The following is a 15962-nucleotide window of genomic DNA, read 5'->3' as shown; positions in this document are numbered from 1 at the left end:
GTTATGTTATGTTTAACCAAGTGTCTGTGTTGACTTGAGCCAATAAATGATTTAACCTGCATCCAGTGTCTCACCTTATGTGACTGAGAGGAACCCACAGTAGCAACAGACAGTGCTACACCCATGTTTTGGGACTGGATGTTCCATTTTGACCAGATATGCATTGATGCCGCCAATGTATGTATGTAATGTATGTAATGTATGTATGTAATGTATGTAATGTATGTATGTAATGTATGTAATGTATGGCCTTGTTTTTACTGGATTAGCCTTTTTAAAATGCTGCCATTTTGGCAAGGTCTCGATAAAGGTGCTCGATAAAGAGATCTTTGATCTCAAGTGACTACTTGGTCAAATAAAAGGTAAAATTTATAAAGAGAAGTCATCATGCTGAGGAAAGAAGATTACACAGTAAATGCAACACACTTTCCAAGTTCAAGTGCACTTATCACCATACAACCAAGCAGCTGGAACTTGTCTTCCATTCCAGTGGTTCTCAAACATTTTCATGCCAACGTCCCTCAAATTGATATGTATTTGGCCACGGACCCCCGTCTGAAAATATCCTGTCAGGGACCCCCAGAAGAGAAGATTTGTCTTCTCTTCTGGGGGTTAAAAAAAATCAATCTACTACACAAGCTCACAACACGTTGCATCACGCATTGGCTTTGAATAACCAAAGAATAATTGTGGTTAAACAGATTGTTATGCTATATTAAGTCATTTTGTTGGAGGACCTCCTGAAACCTCCTCACAGACCCTGGGGTTCCTGGACTTTCAACACTTTGGCATACAAAACAAAACTTTCATTGAGAGTACTTTAGCTTTTTATCTAATTCCATAGCTTCCTGTCCTTCAAACGTATAATGTATACATACAAACAAACAAACAAACAAGTGATCTAAAATATCAGTAACATAAAAATAGATCAAGATAAGATAACCTTATTTGGTCTGAAATCCAGAAGATGTGTTGATCAAGCTGGGAGATGGAGCCTTGTCAGAAAGTCCAGGTGTGATCAGGGATACACTGGCCTCAGTAGTTACAGCTCCAGTCTGCTTAATATTTCACAGACAGATTAAATGACAAACACTAGGCAAATATTTTACCAAATGCATTACTACTAACTTACTGTACTTACACAAGAAAGAAATATACATCTGAAATCAACCGTACAGCATATATTTAGTTTGGACTAATAATAATCAGAGGACACCAAAGATAAAAGCCTGGGTACCGAGGCTACCCTACCCTAGAACATGCTGAAGAATGATTGCCAGTGATTTTGCATGAGAAACAGGTCTTTAGCACTTTAAATCTACTGTATATGCAGTCAATAAGCAACAACCATGCTGGAGGTTATGTGGAAGTATAAATGTTGACCATGAACACATATTTTGGTAAATAATAAATATTGGGATAATGTATGGTCAGAGATAAAGAAGATACTAAGCTATGAGATACAGGTCTAAGACTAGTGTTGTGCTTTACCTTGGTGATTTGAGGATAACACACAGAGAAGATATGTACCTGGTCAAAGTATGATTGGCAGCTAGTAAAAAAGCAGTTACAAGGCTATGGCGCAAACCAGAACCTCCAGTTTGTGAGCAGTGGCTGAGCATTGTGGAGGAGATATTTGTAATGGAGAAACTAAAGGCTCATTCATAGTTTGGATTTTCGGTGGTGAGGTGGCCACCGAACTACAACATAACGTCACAAGCCGCGGTGAAGAGCAAACCACCGCCACCGCTCAACGTTATTTCAGCTCCGGCGGTGGTCACCTCACCACCGGAGCGGTGGTCACCTCACCACCGGAGCGGTGGTCACCTCACCACCGGAGCGGTGGTCACCTCACCACCGAGAATCCAGACTATGAATGAGCCTTTACTCATACTCACTGAGAGTCTGAGACTATACAAGAGGAACTATTCATTGAAGAATGGAAGAAATGGACTGAATATAGAATTCAACAGAACGACACAGATGTTAACAATGATGGACATTCATAAATGGACTAGAATACGTTGTTTATTAATGATGTATTTGAACCCTTTCACTGTGACTGTCATTTTATGTTTACCTGCAAATAAAGATGTGGTTAAAAAAACGATCTACTGTATAGAGGGTATGCAGTGACCGCAGGTCACATTTACTATGAACGTGTGTCACGTCATATATAGTCACGCCTCGTGACATCACGCCTCCATCTCCATATATGGAGCTCACCTGTTCTGACATTCCATAATTTGATGGCCAAGAGCCAACCATGACAGTCAGTCAACACACGTTTATAGGAGAACTCTGTGTTTTATAACAGTGGTTCTCAAAAATAGCAGATCTACAAGCTCACAGAGTGTCAATTCGTGCCGTGCTGTGATATGGTAGGCTATAGTCTATCTGCTATTTTTGAAAAATGTTGAATCATTTTGCCTTTTGACACAAATCTGCTCTGCTGAGTGAAATCATCTCTTTTGGGGGGTCCCTGGTAGGTACAAAACATTTTCAGATGGGGGGGGGGGGGTCAGTTTGGGGGTCCTTGGCAGGAATCAATGGGTTTGTTGTTTAAAGTATACAAAGAACATAAACGCCTTTAAACACACAAACACAATCTTTATTTTGTTCTCTTTGTAGCAGATAATGAGGAATAGAGCAGCCACACATTGAGGTGTGTGTGTGTGTGTGTGTGTGTGTGTGTGTGTGTGTGTGTGTGTGTGTGTGTGTGTGTGTGTGTGTGTGTGTGTGTGTGTGTGTGTGTGTGTGTGTGTGTGTGTGGTGGAAAAAGTACTCAAATGTTTTCCTTCAGTAAAAGTATCAATACTGCAATATGGAAATACTCCATTACGAAGTAAATGCACTTAATTGTACTGAAATGTACTTAGCTAGTTCCTTTACACCACTGGTGTGTGAGTGAGTGGTCTCAGAAGTGTATGTATGAGATAGTGATGTCGCCGTCTATCTCCAAGGTGTCCACCTGGGTGAAGGGCTGGAGGCGGTGGAAGAAGTCAAACAGATGCTGGCCATTGACGAACACCTTGAACCTCTGGTTCCCACAGCGGATGGACATCTGACACAACAAACAGCAACAACAATTAGACACATCATGACACTTGCACCTGGGGCCTATTTCACGAATCTTGGATGAACTAATCCAGGATATAGGCCAAAGCCAGGCTTTTTAAATCCTGATCTTTACAGCCTGGTTTATTCCGTTCCACTAAAGCCAAGCGAGGCTCAGAATTGGCGGATTTGGCGAGCCGGGATCAGCAAGCCTGGCTTAATAGACAGTCTGGCTTGTTGTCTCTAGACCCATTCTGTGGATCAAAGATTTACTGATCCTTCTTCTTCATGGGGTATTAAGGCAGTTTGCATCCTTAATAGTTGCATTACAGCCCCCTTCTGTATATCTCATTATCTTTACTAATCTATTCAAGACCAACTGATACAAGGATTTAAGCTTCTAAAATAAATACTGCTGCTGTAATTAAAGAGAGAACATACTCTCAATAGTGGATAGACTGAATGATTAACTACCCCAAAAATATAGTTTACATTTTACCACTACTATTAACTTAAAACAGAATTCTTAATATTGTAAGCATAATGATATTGTCGCATTGTGATATTTGGCCATAACTCCCTCCTCTGAGGGAGCTACCTTTGGGGAAGGGGGTTGTTTTCCAGACAGGGGCCAGACTGGTGAGGTTCATAGGTTCATGGGTTCATTTAGCATGCCAAAGTTTGTGCTATTGCCATTGAGAATGCATTGGGCGTTTAAGTTAAATAACTCAGAAACTACAAAACATTTCAAAGTAAAAAGTTCCAGCATGTGTTTCCACAGTAAGCTGAATTTTACAAAGTGTGAATGGAGTTTCTAGGTGAAAGTGATTTTTTGAAGTGCCACTATCTGCCTATAAATGTCTCAAATTTGAAAGCACTATATTTCTAAAACTATGAAACATTTCAAAGATTCCTTTTCAGGCACACATGTCCACCGTAGGATGAACCTAAATAGGTTTGAATGGGGTTTCTAGGTGTAAGTATGTAGGACTAGTAGTGGGTGAAACGTTACAATATGTTGTAAAACAATGACTAATGGTAATATTTAGTGGTTTTCACTTTTACAAAGAATAATAATAATAATATAATATAATAATTATTCTTAACCGTGCACTTGCACGACAGCAAACCTATTCATGGGGAACATTCACCAAAAGCAGCTGATCTACAAGCTCACAAGCTGTCATGATGTTGTGCAGCCTATATATTTTGGTTATTTGATTTTATATAGTGCTTAAATTAGTCCTTTAATGCAGACCGATACAAATAAGGCAACATAAACCCATAATAATTGAATAAATCTGGAAAACATCATTGGTTTGTGATCAGTTTAACTGCTTAATGAACAGTAAAGACATCAGGATTAGGTTAAACCTGGCTGTTAGCCTGGTCCGGAGCAGGCTAAGTCCAAAGCATAAGTTTCCATGGTAACTAATGTAGCATCACTTTCATGAAACCGAATCAAGCCTCAACATATCCAGGTTAACTGGTTAAGTTAATCTGGCAAGATCAACGAGCTTTCATGAAACCGGTTAAACACTGATCCAGGATATATTAAACCAGGATATGTGTTAAAGCCCGGCTTAATCTCTAATCCAAGTTTCGTGAAATAGGCCCCCGGTCTCTGAAAGTCAAGAGGCAGATGACACAACAACAAGGGGCCAACATAGTGGACCCGCAGTGCCCTCTGCTGGACACATCTGCAGTCAGATCAACATGGAATGAATTCTGTACTGCTGTACAGCATTTCTTGAGTGTACAGGGTTTGATGAGGTCAGATCAATATATGAAATGTCAGAACAGGTCAGCTCCATATATGGAGATCTAAGGGTGGTAGCGGGACATTCTCTTGAGTACAGGTTTTAATTTAATTTAATTAATTTAATTTAACTTAATTTTCGGGCCAGCTGCACTAATAACTAATAACTTTGGGGCAGGCCCGTCTATAGAGTTTGAATGGACAGGTATATCAGTCAAAACTCAAAAGGGAGATATCGAAGAGGAAGGATGGATGGATCAACATTATGAGTAACAAAGTACTGTCCCTCCATAAAGGGACATGTTTAGTTGTACCACAGACATAACGAAGGGTCTTACATCAAAGTACTGTCCCTCTGCAAAGGGACAGAGGCCGGTCTCTCTCTCCTCCTGTCCCCAGCCTCCTCCTACCATGCTGTTCCTCACCACCACGCCGTCCCTCACCCTGGGGTTCATGTGGAAGGCGATGTCACGCGTGCTGCTCGCCTCAAAGTTGATGCACATCCTGGAACACACACACACACACACACACACACACACACACACACCTATGAAACCAAACAGCGACCAACCCTCTGCCACAGTGTCAGTTTCACTTCAATGAAACACTAGAATGGAGTCATTTGTGGAAACCAATTAAGGACATGCCCAAGTATTTTATGTGCAATTAAATATAGGCTATTGCTGAGTGGTTGAGGAAAAGCCCGGACACACTGATCCTTGTTCAAAAATCAATATTAAAGAGATAGATTGAAAAGCAATATACACGCACGCATGCACGCATGCACGCATACACGCATACACACACACCTATCAGCTCCAAAGGGGACCATTCCTCTGATGATGATGGTTCTCTTAGAGGACATTCCTCCTGGGATCATCTGGGAGTAGGGCACCGTCTTACAATAACATAAAAAACAACACACTGTCAATACACAACCATATATACATGTTAAAAACAACAAACGTCTGTCAATACAATAAGTTTACTTACAGGGTTGTACACTGGCTGTCCACCCATAACCTGCAATTCAAACACAAGTGCAGTCAGGGTATAATAATAATAATAATAATAATAATAATAATAATAATAATAATAATAATAAATAAATTATTATTATTGTATTCTCACTGGTAGATTTGATCCAGGGTAGCCATTCCCTCCTCCACCCTGATTTGATCCAGGGTAGCCATTCCCTCCTCCACCCTGCAAGGGAAAACAGGCCTAAGTCAGTCCTGCAGCTTATACGCACAGTAGTACCAGCTGCAAGTAGTACCAGCTCCAAGTAGTAGCAGCTCCAAGTAGTACCAGCTCCAAGTAGTACCAGCTGCAAGTAGTACCAGCTGCAAGTAGTACCAGCTGCAAGTAGTACCAGCTGCAGCAAGTAGTACCAGCTGCAGCAAGTAGTACCAGCTGCAGCAAGTAGTACCAGCTGCAGCCCAGGAGACAGTCCAGGCCCGCCCCACATCCAGTATGTCAGCTTGAATCAGACTCCTGTCTTTTGAATGGATTTATATAATTATTTGTAATAATGCTAATGCTTCCGTCATAGTCATGGAGAACGGAAGCTCTGATCATACGTAGTTTTGCTGCGCTAATACTACAATACAATAGGCACAGTTGTCTGGCTACACGAGACTAGTTCGAATCTAACGCTGTGCATTCCTGCTTTGTCAAGCGACGATACAAACACAATTGGTCGTGTTTGGGGCGGAGCCTGTCAGCAGGGAGTTTTGGGTGGGAGGAGTAGGACGAAGGTTCTACGTCCTCCCAGTGGGGGCTCCTCACTGCAATGAGCATATGCATGAGTCATATAATGAGCCATGATGTGCTGGATGTGGGTGGAGCTGGACTGTCCAAATCCAGCTATTACCTTCTCCATATGAGAGCTTACCCCTGGGCCACCTGGGTAGCCTCCGCCCATTCCTCCGCCCATTCCTCCGCCCATGCTGCCACCTGGGTAGCCTCCCATTCCACCGCCCATGCCGCCACCTGGGTAGCCTCCCATTCCACCGCCCATGCCGCCACCTGGTGACATACATCCTCCTCCCTGGACATCGACGTGTAGAAAAGGGGGGTTTATTAAGACGAGACAGGGATTGTGACATAAAAAAATATTTTGTAATTTTTCTTAATCTTTTTTTAGGTTTTCTGAGCTCAATTGCACCCAAAAAACCCTGAACTTTTAGCATTCAGTATTTTCTGGCTCAAACAAGTGCTCTGATTTTCCTGCTGTTGTCATATATGACACAGCAAATCCCATATATGTCAATGGGATTTGCCAGCAGATGTCACTGTTTTCACTGTTTTGCCTGTTTTCACTGCAGCTCAAAAGGCTTCCAAACCCCAGAGAAAACTCCAGAAATCCACTGAATGTTCAAAGGGTGTAATTGAGGTCATAAAACCTCAAATAAAAAATAAAATAAATGAAAATGAATGTCATGAAACCTTTAACAGGAAATGTACAGAAGAGGAGAGGTTAATTTAGGTAGGAGTGCCCACTTGATGAGGATCACATCTTATATCCTAACCAAGTGAACCACGCCAGGTCACCTCTCCTCTTCTTTATACATGAATAATATATACAAAGTAATGCAAATAAAGCATACCATGCCACCTCCTCCCATTCCTCCTCCCATTCCACCTGCAGGTCTTCCCTGAAAACAAACAGAACACAGGTAAATACATTAATACCAGCGTTATCTGTCTCTCTTCGGTCTCCACCAGGCCAAAGGTATGGAGAGAGTATGTTTTGCACTCTGTCCGTCCGTCTGTCTGTGTGTTTGTTTAGTATGAGGAATGTCGTCATTCGATGTTCATGTTCATGAGTGTCCTTTTCTGCACATAGGATGCTGTATACCTTTATTAAAATGACATGCTGCGGACCCACTATGAATAGCTTATTACAGCTTGCTGACAATGGAATATAAAGTTAATATAGGTTTGCATGGTTGGAACGTATAATAAACACTGATGTACAGATTTCTCCAAAACCGTTTGGACAAAAGCTGAACACGGAGAAGGACTTGTTGGCTGGCTCCTGTCTTTTTCTTTTAATTATCAGTGCTATAAGGAGTCATAATTCCAGTGGCGCAGAGAGCTGCAATGAAAAGCTCACCCCGATGATGTTAATGGTCTGGACAGACACATCTCCTGCGATGTTGATGGCACACACTCGTTCCACAGGGAGCCGGTGTGGGAACGTGTAGAAGTCCTTGCCGTTGACTTTGATCTGTAATTGTCATGGAATGGTCACGTCATGGTATACTCAGTGGTGGAAAGTAGCTAAGTAGATTTACTTAAGTACTGTCTTTTACTTATACTCCCGTATATTTCCATGGCATTTATTTTCTACTTTTACTCCACTACATTTATTTGAACAGAACACTTTAGTAGTTACTTTAGAAGATTTGTATTATTATTACAAAACATACATTAACCACTTCAGCCATATACATTTCGGCCATTAGTATACATTTGAAAACTTGAAATGGGACATCCTGCATAATGAGTACTTTTACTTTTGGTACTCAACTGTGAACTGTATGTGTGTCATCTGTTCAGAGTCGCAAACACTGACAAGAAAGAGGTTCATATAAGGAATTGTCTGTGGCATGTTTTGCATTGAGATAGATAATTACAAGTTGTAAGACTATATCATGTCCAAAACTGTTACTTTTCATGATTCAATTTCAAAAGTATAGCGAAAGTAGCGTGTGTTGTTGTGTGACCTGGTAGCCCTGTGGGCCGGCTAGGATGACCATCTCGAAGGGCTGTCCCAGGCTGAAGGGCATGTCCCGGGTGCTGTCCTCCGACTGCCAGCTGCCGTCCTGCCGGCTGTTGAAGACCACCTTGTCCCAGCCGCTGAAGCGAGGGTTGAAGTGCATGGCGATGTCACTGCCCTCCGTGGACTGGCCACACAGCAGGTTGACTAGAAAGCTGAAGAGAGAGAGTAGACATCGTCATGTGTTTAAGGTGGTGTACAGTAGGCTATATGTCGTATTGGTTATAACGTTCTTAAAGGGGAATTTCACTTTTAAACATGCTTTGGGTCGTTTTACCTCTATCTCTATTTATTTTCAGAAAATAAAAGACAAGGCCAGCCGCCATGTCAATTTGCATGTCTGCTCAATTTCCATGTCTATTTGCATGTCAGCTCATGACTTCTATAGTAGACAAACCCCGGTGCAAAGCTTTGAGCATTGTGAGCAAGCATCAGTATAGTTACAGTACAAACGTGCGAGTCAAAGAAGGAGAAAGACTATTTCCCAATTTCGTTTTATATTTTTGGGCTATGTTTGCCTTTATTGAGGGATATAGACTGATAGGAAATGGGGAGTGACACGCAGCGAAGGTCTTCAGGAACGGGAGTTGAACCCACGACACACAGTCAGGCGGCATTAGCAGTGTCCAGGCGGCTACGCCGGCCACCCAAGCCACTATTTCCCAATTCCAATTGCGTTTGTCTTATATGTTACGCCAGCTATTCCTAAGCCTCCTCAGGTCAACCATTTCATGGTGGGACAGTGGGTAGATCTGGTTGAGCTGGTCATTTTAAAAGTAGTTCTCAAGTCAAAAAAAGTGTGGGCACACCTAGGATACACAATAATATAGCTCTGAAAGCAGTGCAGCTAAGGGCTAAGAGTGGCAGAAGTCATTGTATTATTTTACAGCTGTATAATTTAGCTTGTCTTATATCTGAATAGTCTTGTAGTATATTAGATATTAGTCAGAATATAAAGTTAGATTTGTGTTTACTTTGTCTGGTAATATGCCCCCTGAGATTAAACTGAACAATAATAGCGGACACATTTGAAAATAATTTGAAAAGAATTAACCACAGTGGAGGGAGGGACAGGCCATTGATAAGAGACCCTGGTGAATTCAGACCCCACCCTCACTCTGATTACACAAGGTGGACCCTCCAGTGTTTAAACGATGTCAACACATTGCAATAACAGACAAAGACTGAATCGTTGGAACTGATAACTCTGTGAGCCTATTAGTGAAGTATATAAATACTGCCATGTTTTACGGTTCAACTTCCGCCTTATATTATCATACAGTATCACAGAAACATTGTTTGCTTGTACTGTGGTACTTCAGCATGCAGTGGTGGATGGAGAACTTAGATTTGTTTTACTTAAGTAAACGTTGTAGTGTGTGTGTGTGTGTGTGTGTGTGTGTGTGTGTGTGTGTGTGTGTGTGTGTGAGAGAGAGAGAGAGACCCAAATGCGACCCCAATGAGCTGCACAGGTCAATGGGGTGTGCTACAAACAGACGGGTGCAGTACTTAGTTTAGACAGTTTTTGGTTTAGACTATGGTTAGACCAGTCATTAGTCCTACAACTACAACAATCTCAAACCCTCACGGCCTCACCCTAAAGCTAACCTCCCACGGGGCAACACACCTAAACCTATAACCTTAACCCATGTCTAACCAATGACTAGTCTACCCACTGTTACAGTATATACAGTATAACCTTATATCGGTGACAATATAAAGATGATTCTGATTCTGTCAGATGAATGTAAAATATAGTGAACCCAGAGCATGCAGACAGAGGCTTTTAGGCTTATACCTGTAATGTTGTACCCAATGTGTGTTGGTGTAAAGCACAGGTGAAAGGGCATATTAAACTGTATACTGTGTAATATCAATGTCTATTGGTGTAAAACACATGTGAAAGCGCATATTAAACTGTAAACTTAACCAATAACAAATTCCCCCTTTTCCACCAAAAGAGCTGTGGATCTAGAACTGGTTCTGTTCTTTATTTTATACGAAGGTTTATATCACATCTACATCTTCCAACCTGAATATAGTGACATGCGCCCACTTTGGTTCCCACTTCAGGGCAAGAAGAAGGGATCGGAACCAATTAATTTGGTTTAAAAAAGAAAAACGGGTTCAACCCCGGTGGAAAAGGTGCCACATGCAGTAGCATCTTACTTGTCTGTACTGTCACGAATGGATCCTTGGATATATATGGACATTCCATCTCTCATGCCTCCATTGATGGGTCCTGTGTAAGGAACACTCTGCAAAACAAACAGAAGAAGGGTGGAAATCCTGCAGATGACTGGGTGTTCCCATGCAGCGATTATCAACATTTTAATTTAAAGAACCTCTAGTTTGATGTGGATTAGGCCACGGACTAATATTGATATGATTCTTATCTCTAGGACATCAATCTACACTGTAAAATCCTGTGAGTTAATCAGAAAGTGTACAAATGGAACGGGTGCATTTGGCTCCATGTGTACACTCTCAGTTACAGACATGGAAAGGGTCCATTTAGTGGACAACTATCAATTATTTAGCTGGGGATCCCCTGGAGAATCCAGATTGAACTGTGCAGCTGATTACAAATGTAATACTATTTTATTATACATCTACTTTTACTCAATCCGAAGGCTATCATTTAATTATATATTATACAATATTTTACATTATATATATCATATTCTGTATTTCAGTTGATTCAACTTCAAAAACAAAAACAACTGTATTTGTCGTACTTACAGGGCTATACACAGGCTGGTAGCCGGCCGGAGCGACGAACATGACGGTGAAATGAGTGAGAGAGATGAAGAGATGAAGCAGACGGAATAAGCAAGGACAGGAAGTGGTGATGGCTGGTACGTTTTAAGGGCTGCAGGAGGGATGTAACCACACCTACATTCATTCACCATGACAGATGTGTGTTTACCTTCAACCCAGGAGAGACAGGAGTGGCTCCCCTGAACAAAAGATGGAAATAAGTGAGTCACCTAACCTGCAGGTATTCAATACATATTTGACGAGCGTGCGTGTGCGTGTGCGTGTGCGTGCGCGTGCGTGTGCGTGCATGTGCAGTATGTATTTTATTTATTACTTCTCTATTACACCATAATGTTCAGTTGAAATGTTCTGTTAAAAGTTCTGTATTAGAGCTTTACTTGAATAAGAGCACAAAATCAGTTTACTGGTACACCCGTAAAGGTGGTAAAAAAATCGAAATGCAGGAAAATTGTCTTTAAACTCGGCAGACACTTTATTAAGTAATTAAATGTACATAAATGCTATCGCATAATGGTCTGGTGTGGTAACACTATAGCCTATAGAGCAGGGGTGTCAAACTCATTTGGGGCGAGGGCCGCATTGGTCAAAAGGTCACTTGATGGGGGCCACAACCAGTTGCGGACGCACGCTCGATGTCTCAAGCCCAACACACACCGGCTCCGTCCGACGCGGCGCGTCAGCGCACGTCGGACGCCGCCGGTGTGCGATAGGTTCATTGAAAATGATGGAGGCGGCTGTTTTGACGCGCGGCGTTCGCAGACGGTGTGGGAGGCCCTTCAGTCAGTCACTGCTATAATATCTATCTATCTATCTATCTATCTATGCTCAGACCCAGCCAGCCAGCCAGCAAGCCACACACATAGTGCTCAGACCCAGCCAGCCAGCAAGCCACACACATAGTGCTCAGACCCAGCCAGCCAGCCAGCCAGCCACACACAGTGCTCAGACCCAGCCAGCCAGCAAGCCACATACATAGTGCTCAGAGCCAGCCAGCCACACACATAGTGCTCAGACCCAGCCAGCCAGCAAGCCACACACATAGTGCTCAGACCCAGCCAGCCACACACACCTCCGTAAGGGAGTGGTTGCACCACTCAAAAAATCTTCAAAAAACTGAAGAGGCTACTGGAGATTGGAGAACCTGATTTGGACATGATCTGATGCAGGACAATGTCACTATGACAGAAAGAGAAGATGGGTCTTCACACATTCACACACACACACACACACACGACTTTGTCCCTAATGTGCACGGCACCGTTCTACTTCATCATATCACGCAAGAGACGCCACACACCAGTATGGAAGAGAGATAGTCACTTACTCACTTGTTGTAACTTGTAGGGATGCCACAAAGTGAACATCAGCCAAATTGAATAGTCGACAGCTCTGCCGATTAATAATCGATTAATTGAACCCACCCCCCATATAAATCGTATAATAAATAATAATTTAATTAATTAAAATAATAAAACGTATAAGATTTTATATTATGCACATGCCATGGTCACATAACCATTATGTTGAGTGCATGCTTTGATGGTTACAGTTATATAATCAGTTTTGATGAGTAAACCTTTGTGGAGATCTTCTCAGTTCTCATTGTATGCTAGTTACTGCCATTCAGGATGGAAAATGAAATCCATTTGGATTTGGGGAGAAGTAGTTTCATAAGGGGCTGGTATGAAGTACTTGATATAAAGAGAACATGTTCAGTTCACTAGTCTACACTCTACTCTACACCTGCCTTCATTTCATCTGATTGTCTGTCTGGCAGGCACTTAACAAGCAATCGTTAACTGTGTCTGTTAGAGAGAGGGGCAGAGAAGAGTGGCTTTGCTCAACTTGATTTATACTTATATTCTCCACTCTGATGAAGGTACATGTTCGATATAACATTTTGGCTATTTTTTTTTTTTTTTGTTGTTGCTTGAGGCAGGCGGGCCACATTAAATGACATGGCGGGCCACATTTGGCCCGCGGGCCTTGAGTTTGACACCCATGCTATAGAGCATACTGTAGCAGTGGGCTTGTTTTTCTGGACCCACTGACAACTCTCCAATTAATTTTCCCATAGAGAATTTAACATATAACTAATTTTTAAAAAGTGGTCATGTGGCTCAAATTTCCCCAGCTAAGGGGTAAGTTGACCCACATGATAGACAAATTGCCCCAGCTAAGGGGTAAGTTGACCCACATGATAGACAAATTGCCCCAGCTAAGGGGTAAGTTGACCCACATGATAGACAAATTGCCCCAGCTAAGGGGAACATTGACCCACATGATAGAGGTCAGAGCCCTGCACCCAAGAGCCCACACAAACGTGTCACCCACCGAATCAAAAGTATATTTAGTTTCAGACCATATAAAAGAGACCACAACATATCTGTACCATTTATCATTTCTGAATGGGTGGGCATCATGTTTTAGAGAAATTTAGACCCACCTGGACAGTGAACACACCGCTTGCCATCAGTGCTGTTAACCGAAAGGGTGCTGATGGAAATCATATTATTGGTCATGCCCACCCTATAGTGGGTCAGGCTGTAGAACCGGCCCTGCAGCATTGCAGCTACTTAAGAACCATTTTTACTGTATATGGTCCATATATGGCCAGGCCCAAATGGACCCTACATCACAGTGTTGACTAATTTGGTCCTTAAAAGGCAGATCACAGCCTCAAAGATGTGCTTTTGCTTGAAGGTATGGTTGAAAGGGAAGGAATAAGGAAAGGAGAGGGGAAGGAAAAAAACGCACACAATAAGCTATAGTTAACTGATTTATATTGCATTAGCTATAGCTATCTAACCAGTCAGCTCCAAACATTTTGTTACTAGACACTGCTAACTAGTGGTGAAGGTAACAGTGAAGTAAGTCCATCTTGTTTTCCGCCACTTATTTCCCCCAGTTGTCTCCTGACTTGCAAGATGTCTGTGTCAGGGCTGAAAGCAGAACTGAAGTATTTGAAGTCTATTTTCAAACCAAACCATGAACGCTTCAGAATTGTAGACTGCAACCATGACGAGCTGAGCTGTCAGTTCAATGTGAGCGGAGAGAAACGGGTGACCATCCATTGCAATATGACAGAGTCTTACCCCTCCACGCCTCCAATGTGGTCTGTGGAGTCCGATGACCCAAACCTGGCACAGGTTTTAGAGCGTTTGGAAGATGTGGGAAGAGGCAACACTCTGCTTTTGCAGCAGCTGAAGAAGCTCATCTCTGACCTCTGCCGGCTGTACAACCTTCCCCAGCACCCTGATGTGATGAAGTTGGACCCGCCCCTGCCCGCAGTTTCCGTAGGACAAGAGCCAAAGTATGGAACCACCGACAAAGTCCCATCTGAGGAAGTGGATGAGGAGGAGGAGGAGGAGGAGGAGATGGAAGAGGACTTAGAAGACCTGGAACTGGACGACTTCAACGAGGCAGTGGAAGGTAATAAGTCGGAGGATGAGGATGGTGTTGAAAAGAAGAACCTGGCAATCCTGCAGAAGATCCGTAAGACCCAGACGCAGGACCACGTGAACGGAGTCGTGTCCGGCTCAGTGCAAGCGTCTGACCGTCTGATGAAGGAGCTTAGAGACATTTACAGGTCCAAGAGCTACAAGACGGGCAGCTATTCTGTGGAGCTCGTGAACGACAGTCTTTATGAATGGCATGTAAAGCTGATGTCATTGGACCCAGACAGCCCTTTACACAAGGACCTGCAAGATCTTAAGAAGAAAGACGGACTGGACTGCATTCTCTTAAACGTCTCGTATAAAGACACCTTTCCCTTTGATCCACCATTTGTGCGCGTGGTTTCACCAGTGATTAGCGGAGGTTACGTTCTCGACGGAGGTGCCATCTGCATGGAGCTTCTCACAAAGCAGGGCTGGACCAGTGCCTATTCCATAGAGTCCGTCATCATGCAGATAAGTGCCACGTTCGTCAAAGGAGAAGCCAGAGTGCAGTTTGGAGCCCAAAACAACCAGTACAATGTTGACCGTGCACAGCAATCCTACAGGTATCTGGTCCAGGCCCATGAAAAGCATGGCTGGTACACGCCACCTAAAACGGAGGGCTAGGAGATAACCACTGTCCATGGTTCCTGCACTATAGGGCCACATGTAGAATCAAAAGCGTTTTGGCCCTGAAGCAAGCCGTCTTGATTTATGTGTCCAGAGCTGTGTCTCTGTGCATGTTTTATATTTTGAATATATTTCACTTTAATTTCATAATGAAAGTCAACAGGGGTTGGATCGGACTGGATGCTTGTCCAGAGTCATACATCATATATATATGTCATAATTTACTGAAATTATAAGACTGGCCATGCAGGACATGATGTCTGAGATCCACATGGTTCAATGTTTTTTTTTCTGTGGTCAGTGGTGGACTATGTGCGTACACACATGCACAGTCACACACATACAAACGCATGAACTTGCTCTAACACATTACATTCACGAGTTCCACCATCATCCAAGAAATCACACCCAGTGTGAAGTGAGTGGTGCAGGTATAGCATTGGCGCCAAGCACGCAAGGTGAGTGGAAGAGTTCTGTCTTAGCTGATATGGCACCCTAATATGGACATCTCTGA

General features: G+C 42.7%; 2 protein-coding genes across 3 annotated transcripts; one reads left to right on the top strand and one right to left on the bottom strand.

The window, feature by feature from the left end:
* Positions 1-2856: 2856 nt before the first annotated feature.
* LOC308322010 (galectin-4-like) lies at positions 2857-11429 on the bottom strand. 2 transcript variants are annotated; one of them, XM_080773184.1, is made up of 12 exons: positions 11343-11429; positions 10770-10858; positions 8548-8755; positions 7935-8048; positions 7426-7473; positions 6845-6866; positions 6711-6808; positions 5948-6022; positions 5810-5839; positions 5626-5714; positions 5155-5320; positions 2857-3064 (listed from the first exon to the last, which is right to left on the bottom strand). In XM_080773184.1, exons 1-12 carry the CDS (start codon positions 11382-11384, stop codon positions 2918-2920), a joined length of 1128 nt encoding a protein of 375 aa, XP_080629310.1. In that variant the 5' UTR covers positions 11385-11429; the 3' UTR covers positions 2857-2917. The 2 variants fall into 2 exon arrangements, with proteins under 2 accessions (XP_080629310.1, XP_080629309.1); XM_080773183.1 differs by having other exon boundaries at positions 6711-6866.
* Positions 11430-14308: 2879 nt separating this feature from the next.
* On the top strand, positions 14309-15445 carry LOC308321071 (ubiquitin-conjugating enzyme E2 Q2-like; the record flags this gene model as incomplete). Its single annotated transcript, XM_080771861.1, has 1 exon — positions 14309-15445. One exon carries the CDS (start codon positions 14309-14311, stop codon positions 15443-15445), a length of 1137 nt encoding a protein of 378 aa, XP_080627987.1.
* Positions 15446-15962: the final 517 nt, after the last annotated feature.

This window comes from Protomyctophum bolini (genome assembly GCF_963924005.1).
Source record: "Protomyctophum bolini genome assembly, chromosome: 9".
NCBI classification, from domain to species: Eukaryota; Metazoa; Chordata; class Actinopteri; order Myctophiformes; family Myctophidae; genus Protomyctophum; species Protomyctophum bolini.
The sequence above is the reverse complement of the archived record's forward strand: the minus strand, read 5'-3'. Positions and strand labels throughout refer to the sequence as shown.

Coding starts and splice junctions, on each gene's coding strand:
- LOC308322010 (XM_080773183.1), bottom strand. CDS start 11,384: ATGTTCGTCGCTCCGGCCGGCTACCAGCCTGTGTATAGCCCT. Junction 5,840..5,947: donor ACCCTGGATCAAATCTACCA/GTGAGAATACAA, acceptor TTTGAATTGCAG/GTTATGGGTGGACAGCCAGT. Junction 5,321..5,625: donor GTCCCCTTTGGAGCTGATAG/GTGTGTGTGTAT, acceptor TGTGTGTTCCAG/GATGTGCATCAACTTTGAGG.